Raw genomic sequence first — 16427 nt, forward strand, 5'->3', positions numbered from 1 at the left:
CTCTCTCTTCACCCGTAAACGTAATAGCATTTGCAGGGGGAGCTGATTTTGATGGGGAAAATATCTTGGGAGGAAAGGACTAGCTAAGCCCCTCTTTCTGTCAATATCTAACCTGCAACCTGCTCCCCACACCCCCCACTGATTGCATACTGGGTATCATGAAAAGACATCATGTGCTCTGTCTCCTATCTCCCAGGAATTGTGAAGAAAATGGAACAAGCATTAATCAAATTCACAATGTTTTTGAAGAATATATGTGATAATATACACAGATATATTATCACATATATAATACGTGACATATGTGATATATCACATATATATCACAATTATACCATTTACTGCATGTTGTCAAAAATTAAGCCAGTTCAGTTCAGTCTGTTCCTGTTAAACACAGCATTTTTAGCAGCCCAAATTAGTGATGGGAATAAAGGACTGAGCCACACTAGCTGTAATAATTGCAAGCACTGCCTTTCTGGATATTTTCCCATGGGAACTTGGGCAGCAAGTAACCTTGACAGAAATATTGTTATTTCTGGAAGCTGGGGACTGGCATTCACTTTCATTTCCCACATGCATCATTTTGATCAGGTATGCAGAATGACATCCTACAGCCATGTAAATATTTTGTGCAATCCAAAATTAAGTCAAGAAAAACTGCATGTTTGTGTTACTGACATTTCACTTTGATCATCAACAAGATAATCATAGACAAGTGCAAGTAAAAACAGCAGTTAAAAAATAGGGGGGACTGCTTAGGATTGCAACATGTAGGGAAATGGCGGGGGGTGGGGGTGGGGAAGGGTCTATTTCCCTTAATTTCTCTATCCCAAATCTTGGTGCTGATGTCAGATTTCCTCTTGAGGGAATAGCAACTACTGGAGGGGGGAGATATTTAAAAGGACTGCATGGTGTATAAGCATGGAGAAGAATTAAGCACTGGTATTGCTTGTAGCCCTGCCCCAAGCTATTATTTCTAAGAAGAAAACAGACAGAAAGTACACATTTGCATATTTAACTGATTGACTTGGCATTGAGTTCCCCAAAAGAACTCAAAAGATTGTCATTGCTAATATAGTAAAGGCAATGTCATGCAAATATCAACCAAATACAATGATTTAATTGTCCCTGAGAAAGGAATTCCCTCTGACAATTGATAACAATTTTATCTTGTGATTATAAGCTCCACACCTAGATTTGAATAATTAAATTTTGGTCAGTGCTGTATTATTTCCTTTGCAAATACTGTATTTCTAAAAAGTAAGCAGTTCTAGGAAAGGTGCTAAGCAGAAATCCTCCCTGTGTCTTGTCAGACAATTTGGAGATCTGCAATCTTCTCCCAAATTTCGCCATAAAACCATGACAATGTGAAGTTTTCATGGCTTCCAAGCTGGCTTTCTTGCCTTGCTATACTGCTTAAAGAATGTTGGTGAACTGGAAAACTTGTGTGCTATTTCATATTAACTGGCCTATTAAAGATATTGTCTTAATATGGAAGTTGGAATTTCATTAAACCACAATATGATGCATCAACAATCATGCAACAAGCTAACCTTGACATTACTTTTAGAACACCAGAGGAAGGAGCAGCCATTCCTGGACTGGAATGAGGATACTGTATTTTGACCACTGGCCTCTACCAAATAAGGTATGTCAAAAGCTACAAAATTAGTTTGTCCCACTCCAAAAAATACACAAATTGCCTGTTCTAGAGGTGAGATGTGTCCATCTCTATATTGTGAGCAGAGTAGAGCAGCTGAAGATTATAGCAGCAAAATCAACAAAGATACTGATGTTTGGCTGTTTCATGCACTGTAATGGGGCATACACAACAATGGGATAACAGTGACATATTCCATCTTATATCCTCCCATTTTTGTTGGAAATCTCTACATACACTTACCCATCTTTGGCAAGATGGTGCCTAAAGAAATCATTGGCAGCTAACTTGATGGCTTTTTCTGGAGTCACGAGTGTGAGATTCACTGCAGCCCCTGGACAAGAAAGAGAAGAGAACGTACAGCTTAGTGGTTTCAGGGATTTTAAATCATCTCTGTATGGTGACAATCCACTGTGCTCAAAATAAAAAGTCAATCCTAGGAGTGGTTGCCACACCCAGAAAAAGGCATGTTATGATTGGCAGCCAGTAAATAGTGGCAAGTACTGTGTTGGTACTTATCCTCTTTCCCATATTGTGTTGTAACTGTGCTACATAAAGACAGTCATTCATTCATACATGTAGCACCGACTGGGAGACAGCTAAACTGTGGAAGAACTTCGTTAGGATTTTTTTTTTAAAAAAGAGGAAGGGTACAATTTTTTCCCAAGAACTGATGGTGGGGAAAGGGAGATTAATCCTTGGACAGGGTAGGGTCAGTCATCTCCAGTGCCACTGATCAGGTAATGCTTCAGCTACAGAAATGCAAACTGGTATTTGCATTGCATCTAATTGGAACAAGTTTATGAGCTGGCAGTCCTCCAATATTGTTGAACGACAACTCACTCATCCCTCCCCACTGGCCCAGCAGATGGAGGCTATAGGAATTGAAGTTCTACAAAATTTGGAGGGCCCCAGGTTCCACACCCCTGAATTAGAGCACATCCACAGGATCAGGTTGAACCTGCACACAGTGAAGTCAATGCACTGAAGAATGTAAACACCTTTTCAGGACAGGCATTCCAAAATCAAGCTCTACAATTTAGGACCCAACTGATGTTGCAATAACCACTGGCAAAAGAAACAGCATTCTTCATTAGACAAAGCCAGAAATCGCCAGTGAGAGTTCCAGAAACATTTCTCTTTGCCCTGGTTGACTTATTCAGTTTACAAAATATGTAATCTTTGTCACCACATGTTAAAAGGAGCTGTTATTCCTTTCAAAATAATTTGACTCAGTCCAAAATCCATCCATGTTATTGGTAGGTTCCTCCAATCTCCTTAAGAGGGATGGGTACAAACTGGAAAAACTTGTTCAAATCTTATTTGTCACGTATTTACCTGGGCGCCCTAGGCAAGCCCCCTTCAACGACTCCATTCCTCTCTCCCAAATAATGCTTAAGACCTCTTTAAAACGGTGTCTTAAGGGCTGCCAAAATCATGCATATAAGGCTCACATATTTTCATTCCTCAGGAAACTCTGCATAAATATTTATATTCATCAGTTAACATTTTCTTGACAATACAGGTCGACCTTCCTTAGGCCTGACACCTGTTTCTTTTGAATGAAATCTTGTTCAGAGGAAATTCTCTCTTTGTAGGAAACCACATCAGAGCACCATTTTCAGCCAGCTCTGCTCCCTGGCACATAAACAGCCTTTTACACCAACATGGGAAAGAGGGACTCTGTTATATAGAGAACCTAAGAACAAATCCCAGGGCTGCAGAGAAGATCCCAAGCTGTGCTCAGCTCAGGGAGAACAAAGGAAAGGGGTATTAGCAATGCTAGGGTGACCCACTTTACTGAAATCACTCAGGGAAGAGAGTCCAGCATCTGCCAAGCCTGTGTTTGCCTTTGAAACATTTTAATCTTTCATCTGCTCTATCCACCAATTTCACAAAGGGCCATAATAACTAAATGGGAAGCTGGCATTCTGCAAAGAAACTGTTGTCTCTAACGCAATTGTTACTTAGAAAGATGCTGCTGTTTCTGCTGACAGATTGGCTGAATACAACTGAGAAGAGCTACATGCAACATTCACTCTTTTACTAGCCCTTGCGCTTCCCCACAAAACCCCTGCTAATGCTTCTAATTAAAATAGATATGGTTACATAATCTTTCTGGGCATGCACAACAGCACCATGAAACTCTGTTTTGTCTCTATTACTGAGTCAACCCAAGGAAAATTCAACTGGTTGTTAGTATACTTTAACAACTAATTATGAAGAGGTCTGCATAATCTAAAAACCAGCATGCTCCTATACCTAGTGCCATTAATACTGTCAGCTTCTTATTTTGTGGGATTTTTGTTGTTGTTTCGGCAACAGCGGTTCACAGCAAAAGTTAAGCCAGTGCTAGAATACAGAGGTGTTCGGCTCTCTTGGGATGGACACAAAAACAAGGTACGAATTATTACAAATGTTAAGGATGCCCTTGGGGTTGCCAACTAGAGGCAAATCATTCTATTACAGTATTCTCTGTTCTGATACTTCTGTTTCTGCCACCTGAATAGCTAAGATCACCACAGGTGACCCTCAAGAGAAAGCCCAGGCCACCAGACAGGAAATGTTTTTAAAACCTTTGCCTACAAATATGGGCAGTTCAAGGTTTACCATATGAGCGAGCTCTGCTGTCTCTGCAAGATACTGAGACAGCAGTAATGCCATTTATTCATGAGGACCGGTGAACTGGCATTAAAACTATTCCGCTGCAATGGGCCTAGGCCAATCCTGTTTTAGAGGAAGAGTGGGGAGAAAAGTAACAATAGAGCAGAACAGATTTCTCTGCCACAGGAGTGAACAAGGGCTGGTGCTTTGCTTCCCAACCTCCTGTCGCCAGGGAAGTATGCCATTTCCTAGTTTACGTAATTCTCAACATCACCGAATGTATGTGTGGAAAGAGAACAAGGTTATGCCAATTTTTGTCTCTATTTGCATTTTTCAGGGTAAAAAACAAAACAAAAGTCCTAAGCAATGCCAGCACACCCTTTACATCAAAAGGCCTGGCACTGGCTGTCTTATGCAGCAAGCTCCTGTACAGCACAATTGGAAGAGCATGAAGTATATAAATACATGGGTACTGAATAAAAGAAAGGCTCACTTTGTTCCCATTGGCTAGAAATTGCCTGTTTCACTGCAAACCCAGGGATGAGGAAGAGGTTATTCTTAGTAAGACAGCTGTCTGTCTTGCACAGTCTGCTCTGCAGCAGTTCTGTGCTGTGGAGACAACTTGGCAAAGACAAGTTTTTGGCGGGTTCCCAGTCCAAAGAAAGGTAGGAGAAGAAGCCGAGCAAGCTGGTAGGCAATTTCATGCCACTACTATTCGCAGGCTGGTCCAAACGGATGACCTACCAGGCTCTGAGCTGCTATTCAGGAATGGCAGTGGGATGATGCATAAGAGGCTGCAAAGGAATCCAGCATTTTCTAACAAGGAAGGAAGTTTCCAGTTTTTACTTTTCTAGGTTTCCCAGTCCTAAAAGAGAAGGCCCAGCTAACCAGTTCAAGCCTCGTTGTGTGCATTCCAGTGAGCTTACTTTCCACCCTCAGCTAATTGCTTCACTGCCCTGAACACAAATCATGGCAAGTTGTAAACTATGGTTTACAGATTATAGTAGTCAGCACAATGCACAAGACCAAACCCAAATTACACAAAATCTTGGCACAATGGGTCAACCTAGAGAGTAACAACTGCTCTGAACTCAACTGTCTGTTAAAAATACAGTATTCACTTTATGTACCACCCCTCCAAGTAGTCAAAAAAGTTTGATTTTACCAGTGAGCAGGTACAGCTAACACCACTCACGGTTTGTCTTTTCTGAGAAGCTACAAAAGAGCTGTTGGAGGATTGTTTCCAAGATCATTAGACCAGAACAGGGATTTACGCAATCAAGTTTGAAAAGTAAACTTTATCTATGCTACCCAGTGGTATTACTCTGGTACACTGATACGTCTTCTGAGAAACGCATAAAAAAATGTTTACTCTTGCAATTCTATGCTACTATAAACTAAATGAGATTTCAACTGTAGCTACGCCCTTCTCATTACATGAATAATTTCAAGGTTTATAGCTTTTGAACTGAAACTATGTGCCTCTGATCTCAGACTACACTGGTAAGTGAAGGTATGCCAAGATAGATAAAAGGTAAATTAGCTAATTTTATGTTTCTTCTGTGCTGTATGAATGTCTTTTTGTCGTTGCTGCTGCAAAATCTTTCTAGTTTTAACAGATGTATGATAAATAGATCAGCAGATAGAAGGGTGAGAAAATGTTCCTTTACCAGATTTCAGCTTCTCATGAGGCTGTAAAGTCACAAGATTCCAACCAGAAAAAAACAAAACAAAAAAGCAGCATTTCTAACATCAAGAATTAATCTCAGGAACTTGCTGTTCCAATCAGTTATTGTCTGTACTAACATGTGGGAATCCAAACACATTTTTAAAAGTCAAGAGGTTTTTTTTTTAAAATAACAACAAACAATTTTTTATAACAACAAATACAGTTGCTACATGAAATGATTCTATGAAGAAGCGGTATGTGTCGAGGGCAGGAGAGCAGACAAAGGGAGAGAGATAAAGAAAATAGGATTAATATTTTTTTCTCCTGTCCTCTGTTAAAAAAGCTAGTCTTAAAAGACAAAGCAGAAACAGTTTGCATATAAATAAATTCCAATTATATGGACCTGCAAAATTATTCTGACATCAAGAACATGACTATTTTAAGTAAACACAGGCCAAATATTTTCCCTCCATTAAGTTAATTGGAGAGTGTTCCTTTTCCTTTGAAGAAAATAAAGATATAAAGCTTCTCCCATTCATAATCCAGCTTCAAGAGGGGAAGAGAGTGAAAAGCTCTGTCTACTAAAACTGGAGACAAACACACCACACAAACTGCTGCTTGAGAAATGTGCCTGTGCAAACCTACTCCTTTTTAAAGGAAAAGACTCTCAGGATATACAGAAATACATGTACAAACAGTTCAGTACGACCTGCCAAATGTCTACAATTCTACCTATTCTTTGTAGTAAGAAATAACCCGGACCACTATCAAGGACAAGTATTTAGAAGAATATTGTACTAGGACGACTCACAACTTTCAAATTTCACTATTTTCAGAGGTGGCATTCCTTCCTCAATAGGAAGTTTCTGCAGGTTGATTTGCTTTCTAAAGTTGTGATTAATATTAATGACAGTAACTAAATAAACATTTTCCTTTAAAAAAAAAACTACATTCCTAATTGCCAGGCTGATGCAAGTTATATAAAGTTTTTTCATATCCATGGAGACAAAAAAATTGAATTGTACTTCATGAAGAAGTGTCTGTTGATCTTTACTTCACATTTGAAAAATTAGGCCACGATTGTCCCTCTCTTCCTGGCTGCATCTGTCATGGCCACCCACAATCCCTTCTGCCTAAATTACCACAATCCAGTGGTGAGGAACACCAATTGCTACAAAGCTGTTAAGTGCACAGCAGTCTTTCTTTCTTATTTATTTATTTATTTATTTAATTTATTTTCTATCCCTTTATTATTATTTTTTTATAAATAACTCAAGGTGGGGAACATACCTAGCACTCCTTCCTCCTCCTATTTTCCCCACAACAGCAACCCTGTGAGGTGAGCTGGGCTGAGAGCGAGCGACTGGCCCAAGGTCACCCAGCCAGCTTTACGTTTTCAGTAAGGTTTCCTTCTGGAATTATTTATGACCATGAAATGTAATACTGACCTCTGTACATCCCAAAATATCCTTCAGACCGGATTGTTTTAATAAGGCAGTCAGACCTGTTGGAAAGATGGATGAAGCAAAGAGTCATCAGAACATAAATATACACCACAAAGCTATTCGGTGTTCTCAAAATCAGGGTACACCAGGTACGTGGGATAGCCACTCTCATCAAGATAACCAGCACGGCTGGACTTACCGTACAGCACAGCTGAGAGCAGACAGATTGGAAAGGCTGCGCCAACACGGCTTTAGTCTCTAGGCCAGCGTTTCTCAGCCTCGGCAACTTTAGGATGTGTGGACTTCGACTCCCAGAAGGGAGGCTGGGGAATTCTGGGAGCTGAAGTCCACACATCTTAAAGTTGCCAAGGCTGAGAAACACTGGCCTAGATGCAAGGCTGCCATGGGTAGGGAAAAAGGGGTACTTGTTCAGACTGTCAGTTGCATGAAAAGTCATTACAAAGCAAAGAGACACAGAGGCAGGGTGTGGAGACCCTTTCCCTTATCTCTCTCTCACCATTTGCCTTAGTGTTCAAAAGGCTCATGGGTGCAAGAGATGATGATCTCCAGAATCAACTTTGCAATAAAGCCTGAAGACCACTTACTTTCTCTAGCCTGGCAATGCCTGATGTGATAATATAAAAATTTTGTGACACAGGCTGAAATTTGTCTTCCCAGCTGCCACTTGCATATGTGCCAGGGGAGCTGCAGTCAACCAATTGGAATAAACCAAGCTCTTTTAGGATTCCCATTCCACTGGTCCTCTCCTGTTATTCATTAAGCATCTTTGATAGTCAGTGTAGACTGCATTAATCCTTCAGTGACCTTCCTGCTCGAAAGAGGAAAGGGCAATACCCAGGCAACCGAATGATGCTTTTAACATTTTTGTCTCACAATAATCCTGTGAGGTAAATCAGGCTGAGGGAATGAGCAGCCCAAAATACACCCAGCGATCTAATGTTCACAACTGAGTGGGAAACAGAACACAGATCTTCCCAGTCCAAACTGGAAACTTTTATCTTCCTATTCTCTCCAGGTACAAAAGGATCACCACTTCGATTGGCATGTCCAAGCAATGTCTTCTAGGCATGTTGGGCGACAGTTCTTACCACAGCCAAAGCTGATCTAGTTATTAAAACTCATACCAGCCAGGAGGGAATGCTCAGTTGATGAAGTGGAAGCAACTGGAACATTGGGGGAGAATGACCATGTAACCCTGCAATTCTTGACATTATGGATAATGGATTTGTCAAGGCTATGTTTTGCCAAACTAACCTTATTTCATTTTTCATCAGATAACTTCCTTAAGTAGATTGCGGAAATGCCACATATGTATTTAATACGTAGATATTTTAAATAGTATTTAATATTTCAGATTGCTGTAGGCAAATTTCAGAAAAGCATGAGACAGTACCTCAGGACATAGAGATTAGCACACAATTAAGTGTGTGCTGCCTGGCACAACGAAGTACATTTACTAATATATAGCTGGCTCCAGACTGTACTCAGAGAGAGCTCAACAACGTTCTTATTAGATTGGAAGGTGGCACTAAAGATTCAGCCCTGGGTACTTTTTCATCTTTTTATGGAGGACTTTATGATGAGCTGGAGAGAATACTTATTAAATTAAATCTGTAGGTGAAATAAAAGGGGGATAAAATAATTTGGTGTAATGGTCAATGCACCAGGCGAGAAACCAAGAGACTGTGAGTTCTAGTCCCACCTTAGGCACAAAGCCAGCTGGGTGACCTTGGGCCAGTCACTCTCTCAGCCCTAAGAAGCAGGCAATGGCAAACCACTTCCGAAAAACCTTGCCAAGAAAACTGCAGGGACTTGTCTAGGCAGTTGCCAGGAGTCAAAACTGACTCGAAAGCACAAATAAAGAAACTTATAGCCAAGAGGATGGAAATAAGATTAAAAATTATCTTGACAAGGTTGCTGCCAAAAAAAGCAAGTGAAATTTTAGGCTTCATCAACAGAAGTATATTTTCTAAGTCACAAGAAATTGGCATTTCATTTCATTGTGTGCTGTTGATCCTTACCTTGGGTACTGTGTATAGTTCTGCACACTTCACTTTAAGGAGGATTCAGACAAACTGGTAAAGCTGCAGAGAAGAGGCTTGAGGACGACAGGGGGCTACAAATTATGTCTGATGAAAGAGACTGAAGGAATTGGGTATGTTTAACCTCACTGGAAGACCAGTGAGGAGGACATGATAGTATTCTTCAAGGACCTGAAAGGATGTCAGACAGAAGAATGCCACTATAGATCCACGTATTGGATCATGGATGTTGGAATGGAACTGGGGAGATCCAGGCTCAGTGCACATTTAGTTGTGAAAACTCAGTGGATGACTTTGAGTCAGTCTCTTTCTCTCAGCCCAACCTACCTCACAGGGCTGTTGCTGCAGGAGCAGAATGAAGAAACATTCCTGTGAAAGTCACCTTGAGCTCCTAGAGAAAAGGGTTAGGGCACAGGAGGCTAAAGAAATAAATACATAACTATGCTGTATCATCCTGGAGAGCAGAGCTTTGAACAATGGATTTAAGTTACAGGAAGGGAGATTTCAACTGAATGTTAGGAAAGATTTCCTAGCACTGAGAGCACAGTTGAACTAATTACCCTGAGAGGTGGTAAGTTCCCCCTCACTGCATGTGCATTCACAAGTGTTCTAATGGTGAACGGTAAACACTGGATTTATTCATCTGTCACAAATGCTTCAATATTCCAACTCAGTGGCCAGAATGGCTGCTTCCATGATTGCTTTGTTTTATTTATATTTTATTTATTTATTTTTAAAATTTATTATAGCCACTCGACTCCAATGGATTATATGAGTTATGTTTCTCTGAGCAGTGATGCAGAAATGTCTCTCATAAGCACCCAACTCCTAGATTATTATAAACTACTATTAATAATAGCGCTAAAAAAACCAATTAACAGAAACACTGTGATGCAGCGTTGGTGAACTAACTTCAGATCTAGGTTCCACTAAAAATAGGCACCCTGGGGAATCTCAGTAAGCAGCTCCATAGGATTTCTGTGCAGACAAATATTTCATAAGCAGTTCACACAAAAGAACATGTCATTAAACAGTAAGAATGAATGAATCCTTTTTTTTTTTGTCTTTAAATCCACAGGGTACTTACATACTGGTGTACATCCTCTGGCCATTCTGTTGGTTCTGTAAACGTGTTTTTGCCAAGTCAATAGGAAACACACAGGTGACCCCAATGAGCCCGGCTATGCCTCCATTGATCAGCTTGGCAGGTAAACTGTAAGAAAAAGAGCAGAGGTACATTCCTGAGAGGATAGCAACCCAGCCACAAAAGGCAAGAGAAAGGTAGATTAATGCCAGGCTGCTGCAGCATCTTAAAGACTACATGTGATGGAATGTGAGGGCGACCTTGGAGAACAGAGGGAAGAGATGCTGCCCAGGGAATAATTGGATAAAAGGAAACAAAGTTCACGAGAGGGTAACAGTCTAAAGAAGAAACTTAGGAAAGACCGGCCCTGACCACTCAAGCAATAAACAGGGAGGGCGGGAGATTTGTACTTCCAGACTTGCAAGATTCTGTTAATGTAGGCTTACGATAAAGTAGAATTAGTTCATCTAGTTGTGTTTTCTGTCTGGTTTACATGGAAGGGCTGACACTATGGAACTTTTGGAGCAAGTTTCATAGACTGGAGACCATTCAATCATGACTATATCTGACAAAAGGGTGACCTGCTCATGGCAGGTTGTGCTACTTCAGTTTATCACTAGACTCAAAACTGACTTTGTCACAAAAGACTTAATTCTTTTGGAATTGATCAAACCTGGATCTTGCTAATTCAAAAACATTTTTTATTTTGTATACTGTAGGTGTGGTCATTTCCTCTAACTTTCTTTTTCAGAAGTCTTTTTGTAACATTCTGAAAATCCACCCTCCAATGGTATGTAGAGCTTAGATCTCAAATTTGTTTCCACAAGTCCAGAGGGGTTCATAATTTAGACAATGCTAGGTTCCTACACTGCACTAAGGATAGTTTGCTTAACTTTAGTTTAATAAGCCAAAACTGGCTAGGTTCATACAGTCCTGTGCCACAAATCATATAGTTTTGTGGTATATGGAATAATACAATTTGTAAAAATAATAATAATACCAATTATTATTGATATTATAAGGCAAAATCATATAGATCTTGGTTGGGGGAGATTTTAAGGTATAAATACTAATATTAGTTAATAGCAAAGTTTAAGCTAGTGAGTAACACAATGATAAATAATTAAACTAACATGAAGACAGAAAGAGACAGTTAACACAGGTAAAGGTTTAAATGTGTAAAAGCCTTGGGCCAATGAGGTGGCTTACAAGTAAGAACTCTTTCAAAAGAAACAAAGGGAAGCAATTGGTCTCTAACTAATTAGCCTAACACTGACCAACAGAGGAGACATATGAACAAAGGCTCCTCCAGGGTGTGCTAAGCAAGGAGATAGAGTAAATGTAACCATATGAGATATTGTCCTATGAGGATTTCACTGTGTGAAAACCTTGGAATGTTTCAAATGCTTCAAAATAGGCTTTTACAAGCATAAGCAAAATAAGATAGAGGGGTCCAGGGAATGAGGCGGTCGGAAGATTGTGCGTCTGAGTGCCCAGCCAATGGGTAAACAGGCCAGAAAGGAGAAGGGGGAGGCTGGACAGGGAAAGGTATAAGAAAGTGTGTATTTGTAATTTTGGGTGTGGCATCTTTCCTTTTGATCGGACTCTGCGTAGCCTGGTCAAGGTGCCCACCGCGCTTTGCAAACCGCTTCAAATAAAGTAAGTTCCTTTTCAGAAATCTCTGGTCCAGTTCTCGTGTTTTTCATATCTAACAAATTGGCGCCCAACGTGGGGCTCTGCACAGCACCTCGGGGCCGGATGGGGGCCACGGTCTGACCCCCTGGAAGACGCGTCCTACCCAGTTTTAGGTAGCCAGGAGGGCGGAACGTGGAGACTCCGGCCTGAGAGCAGAGGTGTTCGAGCCAAACGAACAAAAAGGACGGACCATCGGAGCACTCTGAAAAGGAAAAAAGGAAGGGTGAGGGATGTCAGAAGGGTGATGTTGCAGCCCCTGTAAAAGGCCGGGAAACTCCACGCGTGGACCCAGGTGAGTAGACTTGGTGGAAACAGAGCGCCACTTTAAGACACCTGGGCGGTTGGGGGATTGGGTAGGTCTCTCCAGGTTCGGAGATCCAGTGAAAGTGTGTGTGTGTGACGCCCCGAGGGCCTCAGAGGCTGGCAAGGCGGAGCGAGAGTGGATCCCCGAAATGCCGCGGTTCCATACCCCCGAGAGGGGATTGGCCGGAGAAGGGGAGAAGCGGAAGTGAATAACTGGATTGAGGAAAAACTGGGAAGGGAGAGTCTGAGGAACCAATAGAGGCAACGGTAAATTCCCTTCTGGGTAACTCCCGAGGTTGTTGTGTCCGCTCTGGGACGATTGGGAACGCTTCTTGAAACTCTTCTCGATGCCATAGGTTGAGGTTGGACTTTAAAACTAGCCAGCGCTTGCTGGGAGGCCGGCCCGGTTTTACCCCCGACAGTCAGAGGCTTAAAATTGCTGAAAAGCAAATCCAGCGTGGGCTGGAGTACTCTACTTTGGGTGTAAAACAACCAGACGATCGAGAAGGGGCCCCATAATCCGGGTGAAGGAAGGCGATAACCAAATATGGGCAACACTAAAAGTTCCGGAGGAAAGGAACGGTCCCTTCAAAGTATACCTAAAGAGAGTCCGCTCGGACTCTTGTTGGAGAATTGGGAAAAGAAACCCTATAGAAAAATGGTAAAGAAATGGCAATTAGGTAAAGAAGTCACTCAGTTAAAGGACTATGTGGGAGGGAATGGTCTCACGGACCAGGTGCCTTATGTAGAAGTCTAGTATCATGTGTCTTGGGAAGGGCCAGACCCGCCCACAGGCATTTTTGTAAGTAAAGAGAACAGCAGCGATGAGGAATGCCTTCGAGAGGGGCTAGTGCTGATCAAGGATCAGGGTGAGAGAAGGCAGTAACCAAGATGGGCTGAGGAGAATATAGAGGATTTCTTAAAGGAAACGCAGAAAATCTATGTACAAAAAGAAACAGTGAAAAACGTAAGCAGGAGGGCAGGATCATGGTAGCAACAGTAAGGGAGGTTATGGAGCAAAGGGAACACAGCAGGACGCCGCCACTCAGAGATGAGGAAAGCATAGGTGTGGAAATGGCGGGGAAGAAGAGAACTGGTAGAAATCAATCCTGGGAGTCCTTCAGGACTGTCAGAATTTGTATGAGTATGTGAAAATGTTTTCTGTTTGTAGGTAGTTGCCTGTGTATTGGTATATATATTTGTTGAGGGAAATGGTGCAGAGTGTGTGTGTGAGCTTGTCCCTTAAGGAGTTAAACGTGAGTCTGTCCCTTTCAGGAACTGAACTCCTCCGCAGTAAAAGGGGGAATGCTTCAGGTTTTCGGAGATCCATAGCCCTGGCCAGGCTGCAGGTCTCCCAAATTTTTGGCTATGCAATCCCCTCTGTTATTTGCTGTGAATGGAGGGACATGGGATTTGATTGTGCCATGTGTTCAGTGCTGTGAGTAGGTGACCAATTTAATTTGTGTGGAAGGGAATTGGGTAAAAGTGAATTAAATAAAGTGGAGGAGAAATAAGAATGAACTTGTGATGTTGAGATGACTCGAGAGAAAGAATGCCTATGGGGTGGTACACAATTTTGGAAAAATATGGTTAGAGAGGGGACTAAAGGGAAAGAAGTTTTTCCCTGTAATAACACCACAATTACAGGAGCTTAAGTAAAGTTATCCTAACCCCAGAGGAAGAAGCAAGCTGGATTACCCATGGGGCAGTAACAATAAACTAATGTTGCCAGAAGGGATAGAAATAGTAACTAAACCAATTATGCAAAGGGCATACCAAAGGTCACACTGAGGAACACAAGCCTTGTGTTTTGTGTTGTTTGCTTAATTCGAATTTGGAAACAAGAGCTGAGGATTGGCAACTGTATGTGGATGGAAGGTTGGATGGATGAAGTGTCAGTGATTTAGTTGAGAGTCTGTGGATTGGATTGATGCAAACCCACAATCCAAGGTGACAAGATATTCAGACTTTGTTATCAGTCTTCCCGACACTGGAGGAACAGAGGATGGTTATTGAAATAGGACAGAAAAGGGAAAGGTTGGGAGGATATTCTGGCAGAGCCCATAAATGAACAGGGTGTTTGCAGGGCAACCCCAGGAGGAAGAGAGAAAAAGAAAGATGAAATGCCTTGTTTTTAACTCAAGGTTTGCGGCCCCAAAGAGGGGGAGGCAGGGGGAGTTCTCGGAAGATTGGGTCGAGGAGGTATCCCATGGAATGGAGGGCTCGGGAAACAGACAGGCACGAAAAGGCCCTGGAGAGACGCAAGCTCTCTGGAAAGGGAGTTAAATCACAATAGGGCAGTTGACTGTGGATTGTCTCCAATAGGCATGGGAGCAGCTAGATTCATCTTGATGGGAGCTATCGCCCTTTTAATAAAGCATTCCTTTCTCCTGGCTGAGAGGCAGGGAGGAAGAGCTTCTGTGTTCTTGCAGGGCTGTGATGGATTGCATGTGGCAACAGCCTGTTGAGGCATTGGTGTGCGGTTTTCTTTTTAAGAACATATGTTTGTCTGAATGTGCGCATACATGTAAGGTTGAGAAACTGTTTTGAGTTGTGAAAAGAGAGTTGAGAGATTGTGTGAGTCTATTCCTTAGGTTTTGTGTGTGTGTGTTGTGATTTATGTAATTTGAATGCATATGATGGGAAAGTTGAAAGGTTTTTGTCAATCCTTTCCCACTTTTTTAAATTGTTTGAGGTGTATGTGTGTTTCATTATTTGCCCAGTCTCACCCAAACTTCCCCCTTCAGTCTGCCTCTTGCCTGCTTGTTACAGGCTTGAGGATCCAGATGAGGGGACAGAAGGGTGACAGAGGGGAGGGGCAATGCTTTTACAGAAGATCCTTTACTCCCCCATCTTTTTAGGATTCTTCCTTTTGCAGTGCCTTTACACACATCAGGGACAATCTTTTAAGTTTCAGAGATTTCTCTTTCTGCAGCTGCTGCTGTAGGGGGGGGGAAATGTGGGCAGTTTCAGAGAGGCAATGACTCAGAGAGGGGGGGGGCACCCCTTTGCTCTCACAGCTCCACTCTGCTCTGCCCCTGCCATTCTAGTTTTTAGAAAAGTGTGTTTTTTTATAAATTTTATATGGATTAAATTTTAATCCCTCCTCAACATGGCACATGATGATAAAAACAGGAGAGGGAGGAAAAAAAAAAAATTTTGGACAACATATGGTTTTAGTAGAGCTTCCATGGACTGGTATGATCTATCTGAATTTTTGTTTTTGTTTTTGTTTTGACAATTTTGGTTATGGAAACAGTCCAAACACTAGATGGGCTCTTATGTCAATGCTTTCTTTTTGTTGTGATTGTTTTACAAGTTTTGATTTTAAAGAAGTTATTGGGAAATTAAAAATTGGCAAGTGAAGTATATAATATGGTTTTATTAGAAAAGAGAAATGAAGTTGTTAAAATTAGAGGTTTGGCTCTAAAAGTCTTGACACAATTTGGGGGGGTTTGGAAAAAACTTGTTGTTTAAGTAATTGGGTCAGGTGGCGAAGAGATGGCCAGCCTACTTATTTAAGGTGGTATTTTGCTAGGGCAGGAAAGTTAGTTTTATCCAAAGCAGTGCTTAGATATATCCAAAACTACACCTACCAATCTAGTCACATGGGACAAATGCTTTAGGGGATTGTGTGTCTAGAATATTTATTTGTCCTGGAATCTTTTTGAAAGCCAAACAGGTGTGTGTGAGAAATATGTGGTATGCCAAAAGGACAACCCAAAGACCAACCAGGTTCAACTCCAGGGGAACCTCCAAAGGGGGGTGGCCCTGGGGTGAACTGTTTCTTAGAATGGATGAAAGGCTTTCTTTATAGGCTAAAAAGACACTTGGAGGGGCTAGGACCAAAGGCAGCATTAACATGGACACAGGCCTTTTTAGTGACAATACTAAGTCTCTGGAT

At 41.6% G+C, this 16427-nt stretch overlaps 1 protein-coding gene across 1 annotated transcript in view; it reads right to left on the bottom strand.

Annotated features, from left to right (window-relative positions):
- SLC25A22 (solute carrier family 25 member 22) overlaps positions 1–16427 on the bottom strand; it is a 79130-nt gene that overhangs the window by 30322 nt on the left and 32381 nt on the right. Inside the window, exons 3-5 of the mRNA XM_063289297.1 lie at positions 10529–10654; positions 7382–7437; positions 1904–1994 (exon numbers count right to left, since the gene is read on the bottom strand). Coding sequence (XP_063145367.1) covers positions 1904–1994; positions 7382–7437; positions 10529–10654 — 273 coding nt within the window. The remainder of the gene's footprint in view (positions 1–1903; positions 1995–7381; positions 7438–10528; positions 10655–16427) is intronic.

Source organism: Candoia aspera, chromosome 1, assembly GCF_035149785.1.
Source record: "Candoia aspera isolate rCanAsp1 chromosome 1, rCanAsp1.hap2, whole genome shotgun sequence".
NCBI classification, from domain to species: Eukaryota; Metazoa; Chordata; class Lepidosauria; order Squamata; family Boidae; genus Candoia; species Candoia aspera.